This window comes from Girardinichthys multiradiatus, chromosome 1 (assembly GCF_021462225.1).
Source record: "Girardinichthys multiradiatus isolate DD_20200921_A chromosome 1, DD_fGirMul_XY1, whole genome shotgun sequence".
In the NCBI taxonomy this organism is placed as follows: domain Eukaryota; kingdom Metazoa; phylum Chordata; class Actinopteri; order Cyprinodontiformes; family Goodeidae; genus Girardinichthys; species Girardinichthys multiradiatus.
The window spans coordinates 19,753,316-19,773,037 of NC_061794.1; the positions used below are offsets into that span (position 1 = coordinate 19,753,316).

A 19,722-nucleotide genomic window follows, 5' to 3' on the forward strand; every position below is an offset into this window, starting at 1 on the left:
TGTTCACTGTTCAAACCACAGAACCACTGTTCTGTGGTTTGAACAGTGTTTGAGGCTCATCTGCAACTGTCTGCAGTCCTTAGACACTAAAGAAGCAACCTTGAATTTCTCTTAAGGCCAGTACCATTTCTGGTAACCTGTAACCACTTCAGCTCATGTTACTTTTTGGACAGTCTCTTACCAATAGCTTGACTTCATGAAAGCGTCTTCTAGCTGTTACTGTACTCATAGCCACTGTAACAGCCATTCTTCCATCTCAAAGCATCGTTTTCAGTTCATTGTTTTGTTTTTTATTTTAAAGCGTTTAAAATCATTCTTTGCTCTTCTTTATACATTTTCCCCTCGCCAAACTAGTTTTTAAACAGAGTACGCTGTTCTGAACATTGTTAGGAACTGCCCATTTTACCTCCATGACTGAACTTCACACTGGGATTATTTTGGACCCACTCCTTTCGATTCAATCACACAGAATCAGTAGCTGGCATGTTACGACTTTTGGGTCTGTTGGTTTTCTGTTACTCTGCAACACCCACTAATGAACTGTTTGACCTGCAGAACTGTAATTTCTACCAAAAACAGTGACTGTTCTTGTTAGTGATATTAGACCACGATTACTTTGAACACAGCTGTATTAGATAGATGGATGCTAATTCATATCCAACAACATTTTCTAAACAGAGAATCACATCAAATTCACATTTTCAATTGACGTTCTCAATTTATTGAACACTTGCTTGAAAAAAACCCAAAAACCTTTAGTGCAAATCATACAGAGGAATCATTCAAGAACATGATTTTAAATTATTAATAAATATACATAAGTCAATTTACATTTTGAAATGCTACAAGCACTTTTCACAGTTCAGCTTCAGTCTCCCAATCGATCCTGTACATCCAACAGGTTACAGTCAGAACCAAAGAAAAAAATACTAGCTCAGGCAGAAGAGAAATTAAACAGATACAGACAGTTGTCAAGTTTTAGATGACTAAATAATTACCCTGTATAGCAGTTATTTTTCAAACTTTTAGTTGGTATAAGAAAATAAACTCTTAAAGAAAACAAATACTTGATTTGGGACACTGCAACAAAAATTTTTTTATACCCCACAAGAATATTGCCTCCTAGCCAAAACCAATTTTTAGAAGGTACAAACAAAACTGAAGTGCTTTTATGTTCCAGATGAAAACAAATACATTAGCCCTCCAATCACTGTATGGGAAACAAAACACCACAAAACAAAGTTTTGGTAAGTATATGTGGGAAGATGTGCAAAACAAAGCATAAAAACAAATCAGTATATCAGATGAAAATGCACAGATGCTTAATATTGGGACTGGTTCTGTCAAAGATTAAACCAGTTTCACATAATATAAACACGGTACTTCTATTTAGGGTTGCAGTGCAAATGCATCAAATGGCAAGATTTCTCAGATGTAGAGAATTTATTTACACCAATCTGTAAATACACATTTGGCTACAAAGAAAATGCGCATTATTGCGCTTAAGTTTCATATGGCATGCAACGCCATAACTTCTGAACAAGTTACACAAAGATCAGATGTGAAAGTAAATTTCAATAAGAAAATGGTTTATAATTTGTTAAAGCAGCAACATAAATTATCAATCTGAGAAACATTTAAAGATGATACATTTTCACCACTGTCATGCTGTATTTTGCTATATTTTAAATAAATCTGATAACACACGAGCATTCTATTTAAACTTATTCAGTAGCAGCTGGGTGTCCAAAAAGCCTGTAGCAGTAATTTCAGTAGATGTTACATTCACAACAATCATGGAAAACATACTATCTCAACTATATTTCTAACAATTCATGATTAGCAAACTTAACAGGACTTTAAATGTCAAGCTTCGGGACAAGGTTACATTGTATTGTACTAGTTTTTCAAATTCTGTTATTTAAACTTCAGAAAGAAATTATCCACATTTGCAATTTTCTAACAGTGAATGAGCCGCCTAGTTACTCAGATTGTTTTACCCACCGGAGCAAAGGTTTCTGATCAGATTCAGTGTTGAAGCCCTGGCTCCACCAACATAATACATCTTAAATCAATATAGCAAGAACAGAAGCTCACAGACAGCATGCAGTAAGAATTTAAACCAAAAGGCAACAAAGTACAAACAAGAAAAAGTGCAAATGCATGCCAGAAATTATTGCAATCTGCCATGCTCTCTAAACCACCCATCAAGAAGGAAATGTGAGCAGCTCAGTTCATCAGATCCCCGTTTCCAATTTGTGGCATGAAGCAGCATGAATAACTTCAGGTGCAACTCCCAAGCTGTTGACAGCAAGCTTACGTGACGAAGAAATCTTTTTTCTCAAAATCCCAAACAACTAAAATGGCATTCACACATTTGTATACACACTCTCACTCCACAAACGGGTCTGTTTTATCTGTTCTGTATTCAGTCATTTACTGTACAACATTATGCAGCCTACAAGTCTACTGGGTTTCCAGTGTGAGCACTTCTCCCTATAGAATAATGGAAAGAGGTTCATTCAGCAGAGTCCTGAAAGAACAAAAACAGACCATGGCATTAAAGTTATGAATGGAACACACAATAAATCGTCAGCATCCTCCACATGAATCTTTACCCCTGAGAAAGGCAGAGTAAAAAAAGCTTTAAACCGAATTTATTTCTCCTGTAGGAGCATAATTTCAAACTTGTTTTTTTTTTTTTTTATTCGTGTTTAATTTGAGTACATTTCATTATTTGGGGGGTAGGTAACGAGGTACATGCGACCATGTATTGAGAGTTTGATGATAAGCCAAACAAAAGCCGAAACATAAAAAAACTAAGTGAAAAGCAAAGTGACATCTTGTGTTCAACAGGCCTCTATAATAAAAAATTAGATTGTGGTTATTTCAGTGTCATGCATAGAGCATAAGAGGGAAATCAGGACTTTGGTCAAACTGAAGAGATTTTGCAAGGAGGAATGATCAAACATCCCCCTCTCTGAAGGCTTGAACTTTTTTAATTGTTATGTTAGACCAAGTACTCTCCAGTTGATAAAAGAGGGGCTCTATAAAGTATTGACAGCAGAAGTGCCAATAACTGTGACACAGGGGATATTGTTAAAAATTATTTCAAGAGTTTTCTGTCTTTACCATACTGAAAAAAAATTTACTCAAGACAGTTTCTAGTTTTAACAGTATGAGATTTTACAGTAATGAGACAAAAAACAAAGCTCTTGATTTTCCAGCCTGTATACATTTAAACTCACCTATGATCACGACTAAAAGAAAATGGGATCGCAGATACAAGCAGCTTAAACCGGCTTCCTACATAGTGAGGCTGGACTTAAAAATAGGATTTGGAGCTACGCCACCTGGGGGGTGCTTGAAGAAGAGCAGCTCCTGCTACATTTTAAATGTAGTTGGTTGAGGTGGTTCAGGCATCTGATCAGGATTCCTCCTAGGCACATCCTACTGGAACCTACAAGACCTTTCCCCTAGTCGTACCCAGAAAACGCTAGATAGACCACTACATATCTCATCTGGCCTGGGAACTGCCTAGGGATCCCCAAGGAGCTGGAGATCGTCTCTACAAAGAGGGTTGCCTGGGATTCCATCCTGGACGTGTAAACCCTAAGACCTGATCTCAGATAGGTGGAAGACTAAGCATGGATGAGAAACGTATGGATGGGAAACATTAATTGATTTTAAGGCTTTTAATACATCTTTACCAAGGTTGCTGATGAAAGGGAAAGGTGCTGCATTTGTTTCTTTTATTAGCATACTGTTAAATGTATAAAACAGCTGCTCTGAAATCTGAAATCCACTTTTCTATATTATTTACACACTACACCTGCATGTGGATTCACAGCTTCTTGTCGGGTCGTAGCCGGAGGGTCAGACTGGGTCAACACATCTTCAGCCTCCAGCCTCTGACCAGCCCCAGCTCTCCACAGGGTTGTGTTGAGCCCACTGCTTTACACCATCTACAGCTACGACTGTACTACCACTGTACCCCATAACACCACCATTGTCAAGATTACAGATGACACCACATTGGTGGGGCTAATCTCTGGGGGGATGACTTCCTCTTCCTGGCAGTACACAACAAGGAGGACCTGACCTGGAGGGTGAACACCTCTGAGCTTCTAACAAAAAAGGCCCAGCAGAGACTGGACCTCTTAAAGGATCTAAGGAGAAATAACATCATACAGAGACTGCTGGTGTACTTTCATCAGTGCTTAATTGAGAGCATAATGACCCCCTGCATTTGTGTGTGGTACACCAGCAGTACTGTGGCAAAGCACTCCAGAGGGTCATTAAAGCGGCCCAAAAGATTGTTGGCAGCCCTCCCCCCACACTTGAAGAACTTTACAATTCCCACTGTCTCCAGAAAACCAATAACATCACAAAGGACCCGGTCCATGCTGTGTTTGATCTAATACCATCAGGCAGACGCTACAGATCAATTAAAGCAGATTCAACAAGTTTCTGTCCAACAGTAGACAGTCAGGATGTAAAGGGAGATGCAATAATGGGAATGTGCAATAAGCACTATATTTTATCTTTTGAACAAACTGCTTCTATTTTTTATTTTACATTAAATATTTATTGTTCTATGGACAGAATTTGGTTGTACTTGTGACAATGACAATAAAATATATTCTATTGAAATTTGTATTACACTCAATGTTTGAGGTTTTTTTTGTTTACTTATAAAGTATTTTATTTACCTGCATATTGTAGATTATGATTTATGTCGTCAAGCTGAGGTTTTCTTCTGAGAGGAGCCATTAATGGTTCCAGGTACTACTTCTTGTATGTAGGAGGCAGCAGATTCATCTTTCTGAGGGACACTCTGTGGAGGCTTCACAATAGTGATTTTAATGGGAATTCCTTTGATGCTGTGCTGTACTCTGCTGTACTGCCGCATAGAGGGGTTGAAAGTGCGAATGGGAACTTCTGCCAGTGTGGGCGCCTCTGGCTTCGGCTGTAGGCTCTCTTTAATAATGATTTTACTTCGCTTGTTTGAGAAGACGGTTTGCACTGGGAGAATGGCGGGCCTCTTTGTAGAGCCAGATGTCTGAAGTCTTGTGTTATGCCGAGGCAGGGCTTGCAGTTTCTCTTTTAAATGGGAAACTCCTCGATGCGAGTGTTCGTTGTTTTCTTTTGTGAGAGAAATCCCTCCCTCTTTCCTTTTCTTCATCTCTTGAGGTTTTTTGGGGCAGACAGCCATGTGTTTGGTTCTGCTGCGGCGCATTGTGAACTCCCTGCTGCAGTGTGGGCAGACAAAGATATCTACCTGTGCAGGTGACAGTTTATTTGCTGAAGAAATCGACTTGTTTCTATGTGGCATTATCCTCTGGACAAACTTCTTTTTCCTTTTAAGTATTTTGATCCTGACTGGTGGATCTTGACTTGGTTTGGACCGGTTTGCTTGACTGACTCTCACTGAAGTATTTAGTCCGTTAGCAGAATTTGTCATAGACAGAACTCCATTCTGAGTTTTTGCAAAATGGCGTAAGGGGACAGGATTTTTTCTAGGTGTGTATCGCTTCTTGTCACTAGCATTTGCACAAGCTAAGATGTGCTTGTGTAGCTCTGGCATGTTGTCAAAACTTTTCCCACACTTGGTGCACCGAATAGCTGTACTGAAGGTTTGTGGGATATTGTGGGTGGTGAAGTTTGTAGCTGAAGCAAGTGACCCAGCAGGGGATCTGTTATGGTAAGGGAAAGGAGGCGGCTTGAAGCTCGGATAATGCTGGTTTATGCCAAGACGAACATCAGGCCCTTTGATTTTACCTCCATCCGAAGCCATGATCTTAATTGTTGTGAAGAGCTCGCCGGCAGCCATGTCGACTTCACATTCTTCCTTTTTCACTGATTTTATGGATTCCTCTGGTGATTTTGTGACTGAAGAATCTGTGTTGATTTTAATTGTGTTATTGTAGTTCTGCGGTCTTAGTTTACCCTTTTCTTCTTCTGTGTATGAGCACTGCTGGCCAGGATGCAGTTCATTTTGATGCTGCTTCAGATTGCAAAGGTAGACAAACTCTTTTGTACATGCACTGCAAACATAAGTCTTTCCAACACCATGGAGGTTCGATCGATGGTCGAGCAGCGCTGATGGCTTGCCAAAGAGCAGCACGCAGAACTCACATTTGTAGGGCCAATCATCAGCGTGCTCAGATACATGATGGCTGAGTTCTTTCATTGAATGGAAGAGCTTGTCACACACATTGCAGATGAAATTCTTGGTGAAAGTCTGCTCTTCTGCATCAACTGCAATGTCATTTACGGGCTCTTCTTCAGCTTTGTCAGGAGGAGGGGAAGGAGACCTTTCAGGTGAAGTTTCAGCCAAAGAAACATTCTTATCAGATAGTTCCTCAACTTTTTTCATAGGAAGCTCTGGACCAACAACTGGTTCTGGACCAGGTCTTGAGTCTGCCACAGGAGGGGAATCAAACACCAATGGGGTGTTAGGTGTCAGGGTTACAGATTCTGCGATGGAAGACACAAGAACAGCGGGGTCCACAGTTTGAGGGTCTGGCAAGGATGCAAACTGTTGCTGTTCTATGTGATTAATTACCATCTGGTTAGGTGCTAGAGGCTCGGCAGAATTCTTCTGTAAATTCACTGCAGTTGTGACAACACCTCCTGAAGATTCAAGAGCTATTGTACACTCTATTAGGACAGTGTTGCCAGCTATGTTGAGTAAAGAATCATTTAAGGTTACAGTGGATGGGAACGGCACTTCTGACACAGGAACAGATTCAACCATTGATGGGTTGAGTGAAATCTGATCAGTGAGAAACACGTGGCTAGGTAGGTTCAGACTTGGGTCAAGTGGCTGGGAGAGAGTGACAATGTTTGCCGAGTTAGCAGAGGCAAACGCAGAAGTTAAACCACACTGAGAAGAATTTAATGCATTTTCTCCACAGATTACCAAGGGCTCAGGAGACAGGTTTGGGGCGAGTACCTGGATTGGTTGGTGTGAAGAGCTGGAAATAGATGGAGGTGGTGCCAAAACTGTAATTAATGAGGGAGCAGAAGGGAGTACAGTGTGAGTGACTGGAGAAGCAAATGCTATGGCGCACGATGCAGACGGTTCCAGAGGGGTAAGAGTTGATGAAGTCAGAGAATTTGGGGGTAAGGTAAGTCCATAAACAAGCCCCTCAGCAACATTCTCAAGTGGGCTCACAACATCTGAACCTGTTACAAGAGTTAAGTCTGTAACCACAGGAGTTTTAGGATTCAGCGGGCTTATTTTTTGATCTTCACTTTTTATTAAGACATTTTCCCCCATATTTGAATTTGAATCCTTAAACATAGGTTCAGGTTCACCAGGGCTCTTTCTTTGTAAACTCAAATCTAGCGCAGCATCAGCTAATGCTACATCTTCGTTTCTCTTGACTGTATTAGAGAGATCCAGGGGTTGCTGGTTACAGGGATTACCACCAGTCGTAGGGGCCCAGTTCTCTGACAAAACAGGACTCCCTTCTGGGACTGTAACAGATTGAGTTGCATCATCATTCTCGGTTCCTGTTTGTTGGACAGGTGTGTTACAGTGAACCTCAATCTGTCTTTTACTTCCATCACCTAAATCTAATGGATGTGGCTCTCCTGTTTCTTCATTTGCTGCTTGAATTTGCTGTGGGGACCCAGTTGGAGAGCCAGTTCTTCTCCTAAACTTTCCTGTCCCGCAGGGTAGGACAGAGAGTGAGACGTGTGATGAAGGCTTCTGTCCATCAGTGATGAGGGCCATTGTAGGTTTAAAACCCTCCTGCTTCTCAAGAAGCTGCTTAAGTTTTGGAGACAGGAACACCGTGTGTTCTTCCTGAATGATCGCAGACTCTGTATTCTGAGGGAACAGATTCTCAATCAACGACGACAGAAGTGATGACGAGGATGATGACACGACCACCTCAGACTGCAGTTCAGTTTTGATCTCCGGTAGGAGAGGCGGAGTTGCGGTTCTTCTCTTGGATTGTTGTTGACCAGGTATTTCTGAATCTGTGTTTAAGACTTGGCTAATCTGGGCCGGGCTCACAATTAGGGCATCCAGTCCAACTAAAGTGGAGGACCCAGAGCAGATCTCCATCTCACAGTTGTTTACTGTACTTGTTGACAGTATCTTACCATCAATGTAAAAGCTAAGATTCTCTGAAATATCACTAGATACGTCTAGCATGTATTGCTCCTCTTGTTCTCCGTTATCTTCCAAAACAGCTGTTGAAACAGTTTTCTTGGTCTGGGTCTGTTCTTGAAATGATTCACTTAGTAACTCTTGAGTAATTTCCTCATGCAATAGCTCTGCATTTTCCTTCGTTGCAGGCTGCAGTTGGTTATCATGGGTCCTGCACTCTTGGTGCCGTTTGTCCGTACTTGTTGTGGATATGTTCTCTAAAGATTTGCAAGGATGATGAATGTGCCTGTGTTGTTCCAAGCCTTGTTTGCAGGTAAAACATTTGTTACAGTGCTGGCAGACCAAAGCGTCTTGATCTGTAGCTTCAATAGGTAGCTTGTGAGAGTATATGTGCTCCCAGCTGATATCTTGTTCATGTGTGTCCTCCCTGTCTCCAAGTTCAGAGATGTACAAGTGGGAAGAGTCTTCCATCATCACTTAGGATATTGATAGTTGTCTGAACGATGGATACACACACAGGATACTGGCACCAATCATACCTATTAAGACAAACGAAATACTGTAATTCAGAAGATTTATACAGGTTACTGAAGAACTGCAGAAAATTAATTTTAGCAAGGTAGAAAAGAAACAAAATTTCAAGACTACTGGAAGGATAGGCAATCAGTGCAGAGGGCTTGGCTGGCTTTGAGAATCTAAACATCATAGCTGCCTCTAAAAAACCTTAATGGATCCTTATTCTTATTCAGGGAAATAACAATTTGCCAAATGAATTACCAAGAAACCAGAATACCGCAGCAAGTACTTATTTTAAAGATCTTTCTACCAATAAGTACTTCATCAGATTACCAAATAGCAACACATATTGTTTATATATATTATATAAAAACAAAAGGGTTTCAGGTATGGAGTAACAGGAAAACAGTCTCGACATTAGGTAGTAACTGATTGAAACAATATACATTACCTTTATTAATTCCAATGAGAAAAATTATGTAAAAAAAAGGAATAAAAAGCTGATCAAGACCAAGGTACTTAGGCTCCGGGACACCTAATAACGTACTTTAACAGGTAACATTATTGCTCTGCGATATCCTGTGTGCAAGCTGAAATATAGTGTTGTACATGCAGGTGAAAAACATCATAAAAAATCTATCTTGTAAATTAACTTTAGACCACAAATGTATTATAGCTGGAAGTCAGATACTGAGGCATTAGGGTACAGACAATACAGCATACATTTGTGTAAAACCTATATAACATCAAAAAGCTGAAACAAAACAGAATTTGCCTACATTGAGGCACCTTTGGATATAAAATGCTGTAAAAAAGTATTTACCCCCCTTACAGACTGGCTTTGTTTCATGCTTAAAATTTTCAGATCATCAAACTAATTTAAATATCAGACCGCAAAGAAAAGTAAATACAAAATACTGATTTTAAATGCTTTTTTTTAAACTGGAAAAGGCTATACAAACCAACCCTGCCTATGTAAAAAGTAACTGGCCCCGAAACCTACTAGTACGTTAGACCAACAACTGTTTGTGATAACGAGCAAGTCTTTTACATCACTGTGGAAGAATGCTGGCCCACCCTTTGTTGCAGAGCTGTTTTAGTTCAACCACCCCGGGAGGATTTTAGTTTTTGAATATTAACTGCCTTCTTAAGGTCATGTGACAGCATCTCAATCCGATTTAAATTAGAACTTTGACTAGGCCACTCCAAAACCTTCTCTTTTAAAAAAAAAAAGCCATTTATAGGTTTACAGCTGGACTTGCTGGTGTGGTTCGTATCACTGGTCTAACCAACTGTAAAACCCAAGTGCACTAGAGCTTAGGGGCCATGAACTGAGGGCCAAACATTCATCTTCAGAATTTTCCTGTTAGAGAGCAGAAATCATGGTTCCCTCAATTACAGGAAATCATCCAGGTCATGAAGCAGTAAAACAGCCCTAGATAACCATCCCCATGTTTTACTGTAAGATCTTTTTCAGACATGCTGTGTTAGTTTTATTTTGGATGTAAGATTCCACTTTTGACTCATCAGTCAACAGAATACTTTCCCAAAGGTCTTGGGGATGATCAAAATGCTTTTTAGCACATGTTACATAGGCCTCTAGGTTATTTTTGGTCAGCAGTGGTTTCCACCTTGGAGCTGCTCCTGATAGTTGCCAGTCTACAGGACTTTAGTAAGTCTGGGTGTGGCTGGTGAAACTGAACTCAACTTTTTAAAACCTGTAGTTAACCACAGTTAATTAATTATTTACAAAGAGCGATTATTTTTATTATATACTGCCAGGCTGGTTTTGGATAGCCTTTTTGCCCCCTTTATAAATGAAATCATGATTTGAATGAATTTTGTATTATCTCTGGTCATTTGTATTTCACATTAAAATTATTTTGATTACCTATAAGTGTTACAAAAAACAAAAGCAGAAGAATACATTTTCATAGCACTATACCTCTCATTTACATCATTTACAAAGGTTTCTGTGAAAGTTGGTAAGGTTAATTTAAAATAATATCTATACTGGCTTACCATTTTCACTGCAAATGCAGAGCAGATGTTTGCAGAGTTATGTAGATATGTTTTGTTGAGGTTTTTCTGTTGGACAGAAGAAATATGTGAATGGTCAAACAGAAAACAATTTATCACCAGAATTTAATCCAGCAAATTGAAAAGAAGTACAACATTACAGCTAGCAATGGCGTGAAAGCAAATGGCAGAAGTAGTATTCTATCGCTTAGGATATTTGTGTCCCGAAAGGGTTGTGGCCATATGCGAAGGTCTTCCAAGGATGTCCCGGTTGCAGCAGACAGCAGAACAGAAAAAAATAAAGCATAATAGAGGATAACAGAACCGATCGTTCCCTTGAAACTACAGCCTCGATATCCTTGAGAAGGCCTTGTTTTAAAATACCTTTTTGCCATCAGTGACTGTGATTGACTAGTAAGACACAAAGTTAAGAACAGGGCGGTGTTTCTGACAAACCTTATGTCCTAAAACAAAATGGCAGGCCTGTCGTGTGATTTTTTTTTCTCCCTGGAATCTATAACAATGTAAACCTAATTAGATAAAAGATCGAGATCAGTCGTTTTTTTTTTCTGCATTTACTAATTTGCCTAACATGTTTCCTAAAATACACGTTTTAAAATATGTATTTCGCATAATTATGCACGTAGCGCAGCTTTCAAGCACATGTAGGGAAAAAAAAAAGGACATGTAAACAAACACTTTAAATAGATGTTCGTTCCCGTTACCTTTATAGCCCAAAAACTCGGGAGTATTCTTGTTGTACAAATGAGGCACTATTAAATATATAAGCAGAATCAATACCATGCAAAGGCCTAGAATAATGATTTAGTAGAAGCTATTTTTAAATATTCAGTTTCTAATTTAATTCCTGTAGATTGCAACAGGCTTGTTCTACTCATGCTGATAAATACCAGCCGTTTTCTTTTAATAGGTTAAAGGCAGACTGGCGTTGAGGTGCGCCTCCCCTGGATCAGTGACGCTCCCCCCGTCCTTGCTCCATTGCTAACTGCTCACACAACACGTCGTCACATTTACTCCCTGGCTACAGAGCCAGCTAGCTCGTCTTGATTTAAGGTCAACCAGATTCGTGAACGCAAGCTCTTAATTATTTACCGGAGGGGAAACAGACAGGAAGAAATGACAAAACCGACGTCTTCGGTCAACGCTTCATAGACTCGTTTAAACAAGGCAGTTGTTATCGACCGTGTACGCAGCAACCGATAGCTGCAATGCTATTGCTACCTGGGTAGCTCCTACAAGAATTAAACCCAATTTTAACGCGACAGCCACAAATACACCTTGATAAATCAAATTTACAAAGAAAAGTAGGGTTTCTGTACATACATGTTGCGTCCAAAGTTGAATAAAGGTTTGAAAGAGTCCTGTTGTGCACCTTGCAGACAGCTGTTTTTTCCACTTTACTCTATCAACAAGATTCCGGCGTTCTGATTGGACCGAGAATTAGGATGTCATAATATAACCAATCAGCGACAGGCTTCTTAAACTTGTGCTTTTGAAAGGACAAAAAGGATTCCTCTAGCAAATGATCAAATTCTGTCCTAAAAAATCTATAAACATAGAGAGATAAATTTAAGTCACCTAAACTCAACTAAACAAAAATTGAGGTATGAAATTAATAAGGCTTTATTATGTATTAAATTAATAATAACAACCAAAACAGAATGTTTTTAAATATAAATTTGGATCATCAGGCAGATTTGAAGAAATTACTTGTATGAATCTAATTTGGTTTTCTCGGGACTTTGATAATGACTGAGATTTTCTTTAAATAACTTTTCTTCTCAGAAGTAACAGCAATTTTGACTTGTTCAAAAATATGTATGCTCATGTTAGACAATGTATCCGAAAATTTGGAGAAAAAAAGATAATATAGAAGCTTGTTTTGGTCCATATAGTGAAAATAGCAAATATTATATAATGAATAACTCGTGGGCAAAAGTCTGTGTTTCAAAGAAATAACCCAATTCAAGGAAACAGTGTTAACACACAAAAAAAAAAAAATGTTACCTTAAACACTTGAAACAGCTTGATGATTCATTTTGCAGGCTGTTTCATGATCTGACATTATATAACAAAACAATTTTTTTATGCCCTGCTAATACCAAAATGTGCTGCAGTGTAATAGATAAATCATTACATATTTATACATAACGTAATCAAATAATCAAAATAAATACTCACAAAACTTAATGTTTTTTGCATGCTGTGTACCACTGACTGCGGACATATTTAAATAAATAAAAAATGCAACTGCTAAAAAGTTCAGATGTTATTTGTTTTTTAAATTGTCACTTTAATATTTTGTGGTTGCTTTCCTGCAGCTGCAATTTGAATAAATGTAAATTTTTCCAGTGGCTCGTCATACAGACTTTAACATTTGACTGTTTCCAGCAAGATGATTTATACCAACTGTGTTAACTAGACTATCAGCTCTAATTATTGGCTATTAAGGATAAGGCAGATGTATTAAAAAAACCATTAATGATACGCAGAGGATGGGAGAATTATATAATTATTCAAAAAGTGAAATGTGCTTTTTAAAAAACAAAAACGTTTAAATGAATCATATATAATTATTCCATATTTTTATTGCATTACTGATTTACTCATTTTCTATTTTATTTATTTAATGACATTTATGGAGTCATCTAATTTATTGAACTGCTGAGTTTGACCAATGTTTTTTGTTTGTTTGTTTTGTTTGTACACCAACTGAAGACGTCAATTAGGAAAAATACTTTTGACATTTGGATACAATCTAGTGATTAGCAACGTAGACTAATAATAAAAAAGTATTTATTTCAGAGAATATATCAGATCAAAACTCTGTGACAATGCATATTCACACAAGGCAATTTAAATCTTCCTACGAAATATGTATAAAAAAATATTGTTCAATATTCCGTACCATTGTAGTGTATTGTCTTGACCAGTAGATGGCGCAAAGCTAAAACGTTTCAATATATTTACTGAGTAAAAATTATCTTTAAATGTGCAATATTTTCAGTTGCCCACAGTAACTTAGAGTATGTATGTGAGTATTATATATAGTGATTATATTGCAGTTTTAGTTATACAGATAGTGATTGCAGATATTTTATATTCAGCAAACAAGTTACAAACTACACCTGTGCATGCAGAAACAAGCACCAAGGGGTGACAACTTTTTTTCTGGAAATAAAAAAAAGGTGAAATTAGATATAGTGTGGCGTGAAAAAGTAAAACAAAATTTGAATGTGGCTGATCAACAAATAAACATTACGATAAGACAAGCAATTTTGAAATAATGGTGATTCTGGGGACTCCTCTGGAACCTCTGGAGATCATTGTGGAAAGACGGATTCTTCATAAAATGAAGAACATTATGGAGAACCCTGAGCATCCTCTTCATGAGTCTGTCCTACAACAACAGAGTGTCTTCAGTCAGAGGCTTCTTCAGATCTGCTGTAAGACGGAGCGCTACAGGAGATCCTTCCTGCCCACAGCCATCAGCATCTACAACGGCTCTTTGAGGAAAACCTCATAATGAGCTACAACAACATTTAATTTCCCTTTGGGATTAATAAAGTATTTTTGAATTGAATTGAATCTATGAGTAAACCATTTACTTGATTCTATTTCGCTTGCCACACCCAGCCCTCATGACTGCCTGACCTGTAGGATTAGGAAATCACTTAAGTAGAACCTGTCCAACAACAAGAAGTAGGATAAAATATTTAGAGCTGTAACACATTATGTCCTGATCTAAAGAAAATTAAGAACCAATGAAAAACAATCACTGAAATCTTTTAGTCTGGAAAGGGCCGAAAAGCAATTTTTTTATGTTTCAGAAGTCCAGCAATGTTTCTTTTACAAATAATCATTTAAAGACAGGATTTTCTATTTACTCAAGTTATTTTTGTCTGATAATAACATTTCTTTGATGATCTGAAACATTTAAGTGTGTGAAAAAAGTTAAATTTGAAGGAAGCTGTCTGGAGGCAAATACCTTTTTTACAGCAGTGTACTGGGGGGTAATTATCTTACTCTGGACCAGTGTAGATTTTTTGACAATAGTTTAATGACAAGAAGCTCTCAAAAGGTAGATTTCCAACTGTGGGTTTTGATGAGGAGTAAAAACCTTGTTTAAAAAAGGAGGTCAGAGACATGCTGAGATGCATACAGTCAGTAGGAAAAAAGCTATGTTTTAAAAAATAACTTTTTTAAAACATATTTTATCACTGTAATTTTTCTACATCTGTCACGTTGGTTGGTGAGATTAATGTGTTCTCTAATAGAGAAAAAACAATTGTAAAACAAAGCTTGGCTCCTCTTAAAATATTCAAATTCAGATACCACTCTTGGATACGAGCCACATTCTCATCTTTTCAATCATCTCTGTCATTTCTGTTTCACAGCTGTTCAGAAAACAGAAGCCACTTTGTGCTGACATACTGAAGATTAATAACAGTCAGTATGTTTTTGCTTCTCTGTTTTCCTTAACAATCGCCAATTGAATCCAAACAAGATACATATCAATCTCACACCTACACTGACACAAAGCTAACTATTTGGCTTCCCATGGCATTATTTCCAACCTCTAGGAGTTCTTCGGACCCCTTACCCCTACCCACTGTACATCTATGACATTGTGGTGCATATGGGGGATGTTCATATTACAAGATACATACATGATATGTATCTTGTAATGTTGCATGTGGGAAGAGTGGTGTTTCACTGTGACACCACATGCCATAAAAATGTGGGCCATAATGAAAAATCATAAATAACAGGCGTAACCCACCCTGTTAAACCTTACTTTTTCATTCTCTGTATTTCACAATCAGCAATCTAAACTATACATTTAAATGCTGAAACAGCATAATGTGGAATAAAAGTCTTGTAAGCATTGCATAGTTATTTTTGTGGTGGGTTGGTTAGGATTGTGTATATTCATAGCATATTGTAATGAGTCTCTGTGGACCTTGGTGTGTCTTTCACAGCTGATAACAACTGAAGCTGAGAAACTTTAGTCAGCAGCTTCAAACTGGGTCTGTGAGTTCTGCACAAATCAAATCAAAAGGTTTACATATAGATAATCTTGCAGTTCCAAAAACTAATATTTTTAGCTGCATAGCTAGCTGGTGTAAACACAGATCACACATGTTTTCCATTTTTTTCTTTGCTAAGGCATGCATTAATACCTTAGTGACCCCTGAGAAGTTAATCACGGGAGAAATATAATCTGTTTGTTGCTGTGGCATATATGATCATGCAGGTGCACATGAACTGGGAAACACGACCCCTAGGCCTTAACGTGAAAAAGCTAAGTGAGACATTTTAAGTTTTAACAGATACCTGTGCAGCAGAGTTGTTGTTCTGAACAGTGAAATATGGCAACATACTAAGTGCAGCATCTTTAATATGTATAACCTTTTGATTTGTTTGCATTATCCTCAACTATATCCGAACAGAATGTCTAACATTACTGTGTCATGATGTTTTCACATGCATGTAAGTGTTTTCAAGTGGATATGATTTCTGCAGGTAAGTTCTGAATGTATGTACACCCTGTTAGGTTTAGTTCACAAGGCCCCTGTTATAAACATCAAATCAAAACAAAAAAATAATGTCCTACACAAATAGAAAAAGGGCCTTCCTTTTTAATAAGCTAAAAGGTTTCACTGTTCTACAAAATTCTTTATGAACATTAAAAAACTAGCTTAGGAGTTTTGAACAGAGGTTCTGTTGAAAGGTTGCAAGCAGTTAGTATCTTACCGGCAGTAGATAATACTCTTTGCATCCTCATTTAGTATAAATCCAGATAAGTTGGTCCTGGAGGATGAACCTGTAGCTTGTCCAAGAGGGGTATATGACTAAGCTTACAACAAGTACAATCTAATAAAACTAATCGTTTATAAAAATGCTATTATATGGACCTTTAGACTGTCATGAGCTTTGCACTGGGCGATTATTTACACAGCCTATGATAATTTACACAGGAAATAACAGTGATATGTGTTGCGTTACCAATGAACGTCTTGTAGGAAACACAAAACATAACAGGTAAAGTCAGTCAGTCAGTGGGTCGCGGGGAAGCTGGTGCCTATCTCCAGCAGTCTATGGGCGACCTGTACATCCTGGACAGGTCGCCAGTCTATCGCAGGGCAACACACAAACAACCATGCACACCCTCATTTACACACCTAAGGGCAATTTAGAGAGACCAATTAACCTAACAGGCATGTTTTAGGACTGTGGGAGGAAGCTGGAGTACCCGGTGAGAACCCACGCATTCACGGGGAGAACATGCAAACTCCATGCAGAAAGACCCCTGACCTTCTTGATGCAAGGCAACTGTCACTGTTGTAGTCACTGTTGTAGTTGGTAGCAAGTTAATCAAATTAAATATAAAAGTAAAGCAGTGTTAAAATCAATAAATTAGCTCATACTTAACTCAACTTATTTTTGTGTGTACACTTCTTTATTAGGCAGCGTGGAACTACTTTACCTGTTTTGTACTCAGTACATGTTTCACACAGGAAAGATAGATAGAATTACAGATGACAGGGAGAGAGAATTTTCTGTATGTGTCAACAGATTTGGATTGACAAAAATAAAAATAATATAGATGAGAATAGAGGATTCTATGTAGAATTATGTAAGGTCTGATTTGGAGCCAATCACAAACAGAAGCTATGACATTTATCCTATGATAAAACTTCTTGCAACTCTTTTTTTCCTTGTCTGGATCATTTCAGCACACCATCGTTGTCAGAGAGATCATCTGCTGCTGAAGCACAAACCTGATCATGCAGAGGTGCACACATAACTGATCATCCACCAGAGAAGCGCGTATACTCAGTAACTGTAATTGCACATTATGTAAAGGACACAATGTGCTTTGATGTTCAAAATAAATTTAGTAGGAAAAAATAAAGTCATTATAAAGCAGATTAAATCCTTTACTTGCAAACTAGATGTCAAAATAATTTTTTTGCAGGTAAAAAATCACCATTTTAAGGCGGCTTTTCCATTTGGTGAAAAAGAGTGTATGCTTTAACCTTATCACAAAAAAGAACAAATTGCATCATTGCCTTTGCCTCACTGGCTCCACCGGGCCACAAACATAAAGCATCTCCTTGCAGAACAACCTCAAACTCAGCCTTCTGCATGCCCAATTACAGACTCAGTAGCGCCTAGCACTAATGAACAGAGAGGAGATAAACATGATATCTAACGTGATAAACCACATGCCATAGCATATCCTGTGGTGATGAGCCGCAGTTTGTGCCGATGACTCTTCACACATTGTAAGATGCAACATCAACATGAAGATGTAAGACAAGAGAGACAAAGAGAGAAATACAACGAGGTGGCCCCCAAGGTGTCCGTATATCAGAAAGATCACTGAGCAAGACTGTGGCATAAAACAATAAGGGCCTCTGACAGAAGATATGTGCCACACCAGCAAAGACAAAGACTTGACTGTGATCTGACAAGATATTATGTCGCTGGCATCAAAATGAAATTTATTGCGTTCGTCACAAGTGCCAGATGTGCAGACAAGAACATGTAAATGAGAATATGCGGAAATACAAGTACTGTGTTGGTGGAAAAAAGCACTCAATATTGTACAAATGTACAAACGAAAGGGGCACATTTGTTCTGCCAAAACATCTACAAGACAGAAATCCCCTAAAAATTCAGAGACTGCCCTGATAAAACATGCTTCTGCATCTCTGTCTTTCTGCATCAACAAACAAGTGAATGCAGGTAACCCCGGCATCATCCCTTACAAACTTTTACCACACTTTAACACAATGTCCATGCCTGTCACCTAGCCTTGTGCATCCATCTGCTCCCTAATTCCTCCCCTTACCACGTCGACTCTCGGTCCCAGCTGTTTGTAGCACTCAAAGCTGTTTGGCTGACGCTTTTGTCCTGAATGTTACCTATACACGCTGGCGAACATGAACTGCTGCAGACCTCGAGTCAACCCACCACAGTTTTCCTGCCAATTCTGTGGAATGAACTTCAGCAGCAGATTGATAACAAAGGTTATTGGTGAACAGTTCATCAGAAACTTAAGCTTATGAACAATGTCAAGTCTTACTGCATTCTCTTGGTAATTCAAACATTCCTTTTTTTTTATAACGGGACTGAATTGTGGGTGTGTCCTCAAGCTACTCCTGATAAGATTACTTGTAGAATGAATGACATTGCAGTTTTGCACCCAGCCCTATTGCATTTTTTTGTGTAGCACATCCATGTTCTCTTTGCATTTAAGTTGTGCTTCCTTCACACTGTCCAGCTTCATCCCATAGTTAGAAACATCCAGTGATGGTGGACTAGCAGCGCTTTATTGCTACTTTATTGTTTGTCACTCATGACATGTCTGACCTCAGGAAATGAAAGGAGGGCTGATTCTAAGAACTGGTGCAAGAGAGACGTGTTCAAATAAATGATCTAGTAATCCTAAAAAATAAAAACAGATAATTAGCATGTTTATGGCTGACCATTTATAACCAAACCATAAAAATCATTCCAGGAATCCTGTGTCAGTTAGTTTAGTTGTTGTTGCTGCTCATTTAGAAAGGTTATTAAAAAGATTTAATATTGATGTGATTAAGCCTGGTTTATATTTTCAGCCAAAATTTGCCAGAAGATTGTTTAAAACATTTAATTAAAGTTAAAATGTACCAATAAAGTAAAGAGGGTTTTTGCATTAACAAAACTAAAGAAACATTTGAGCCTCATGTTCAGCTGTTTATCAGTTTGGGGATTCATTTATCATTGTTTTACACAACATGCAATGACTTTTCATTGGTGAACAGCCAGTTCTAAACTGTAGAAAGACTGATAAAGCACCCATCCAGACATTTGTCCAATAGGCTCTTAAATCATGTTCTTCAAGGCTCCTTTCGCAGCCAAGTCTATTCAGTCTCTATATGCTCCATCTAACATACTATTACAAGTTTTTACCATATGTATGCAGATGACACAAAATTGTGTTTATATTAACAATATGCAGAGGGGAAAAACATTAAAAATATTGAATT

The 19,722-nt window shown here is 38.2% G+C and overlaps 1 protein-coding gene across 2 annotated transcripts; it reads right to left on the reverse strand.

The window, feature by feature from the left end:
- Window positions 1-692: 692 nt before the first annotated feature.
- On the reverse strand, window positions 693-12,103 carry prdm2a (PR domain containing 2, with ZNF domain a). Of its 2 annotated transcripts, none has more exons than XM_047365221.1 (4): window positions 12,005-12,103; window positions 10,664-10,729; window positions 4,713-8,664; window positions 693-2,533 (listed from the first exon to the last, which is right to left on the reverse strand). In XM_047365221.1, the coding sequence occupies exon 3, from the start codon at window positions 8,597-8,599 to the stop codon at window positions 4,742-4,744; it is 3,858 nt and encodes a 1,285-aa protein (XP_047221177.1). In that variant the 5' UTR covers window positions 8,600-8,664; window positions 10,664-10,729; window positions 12,005-12,103; the 3' UTR covers window positions 693-2,533; window positions 4,713-4,741. The 2 variants fall into 2 exon arrangements, with proteins under 2 accessions (XP_047221177.1, XP_047221188.1); XM_047365232.1 differs by lacking the exon at window positions 12,005-12,103 and adding an exon at window positions 11,386-11,609.
- Between the last annotated feature and the right edge of the window lie 7,619 nt (window positions 12,104-19,722).

Bases quoted from the DNA above. Each gene is read 5' to 3' on its own strand.
- prdm2a (XM_047365221.1), bottom strand. From the start codon at position 8,599: ATGATGGAAGACTCTTCCCACTTGTACATCTCTGAACTTGGAGACAGG.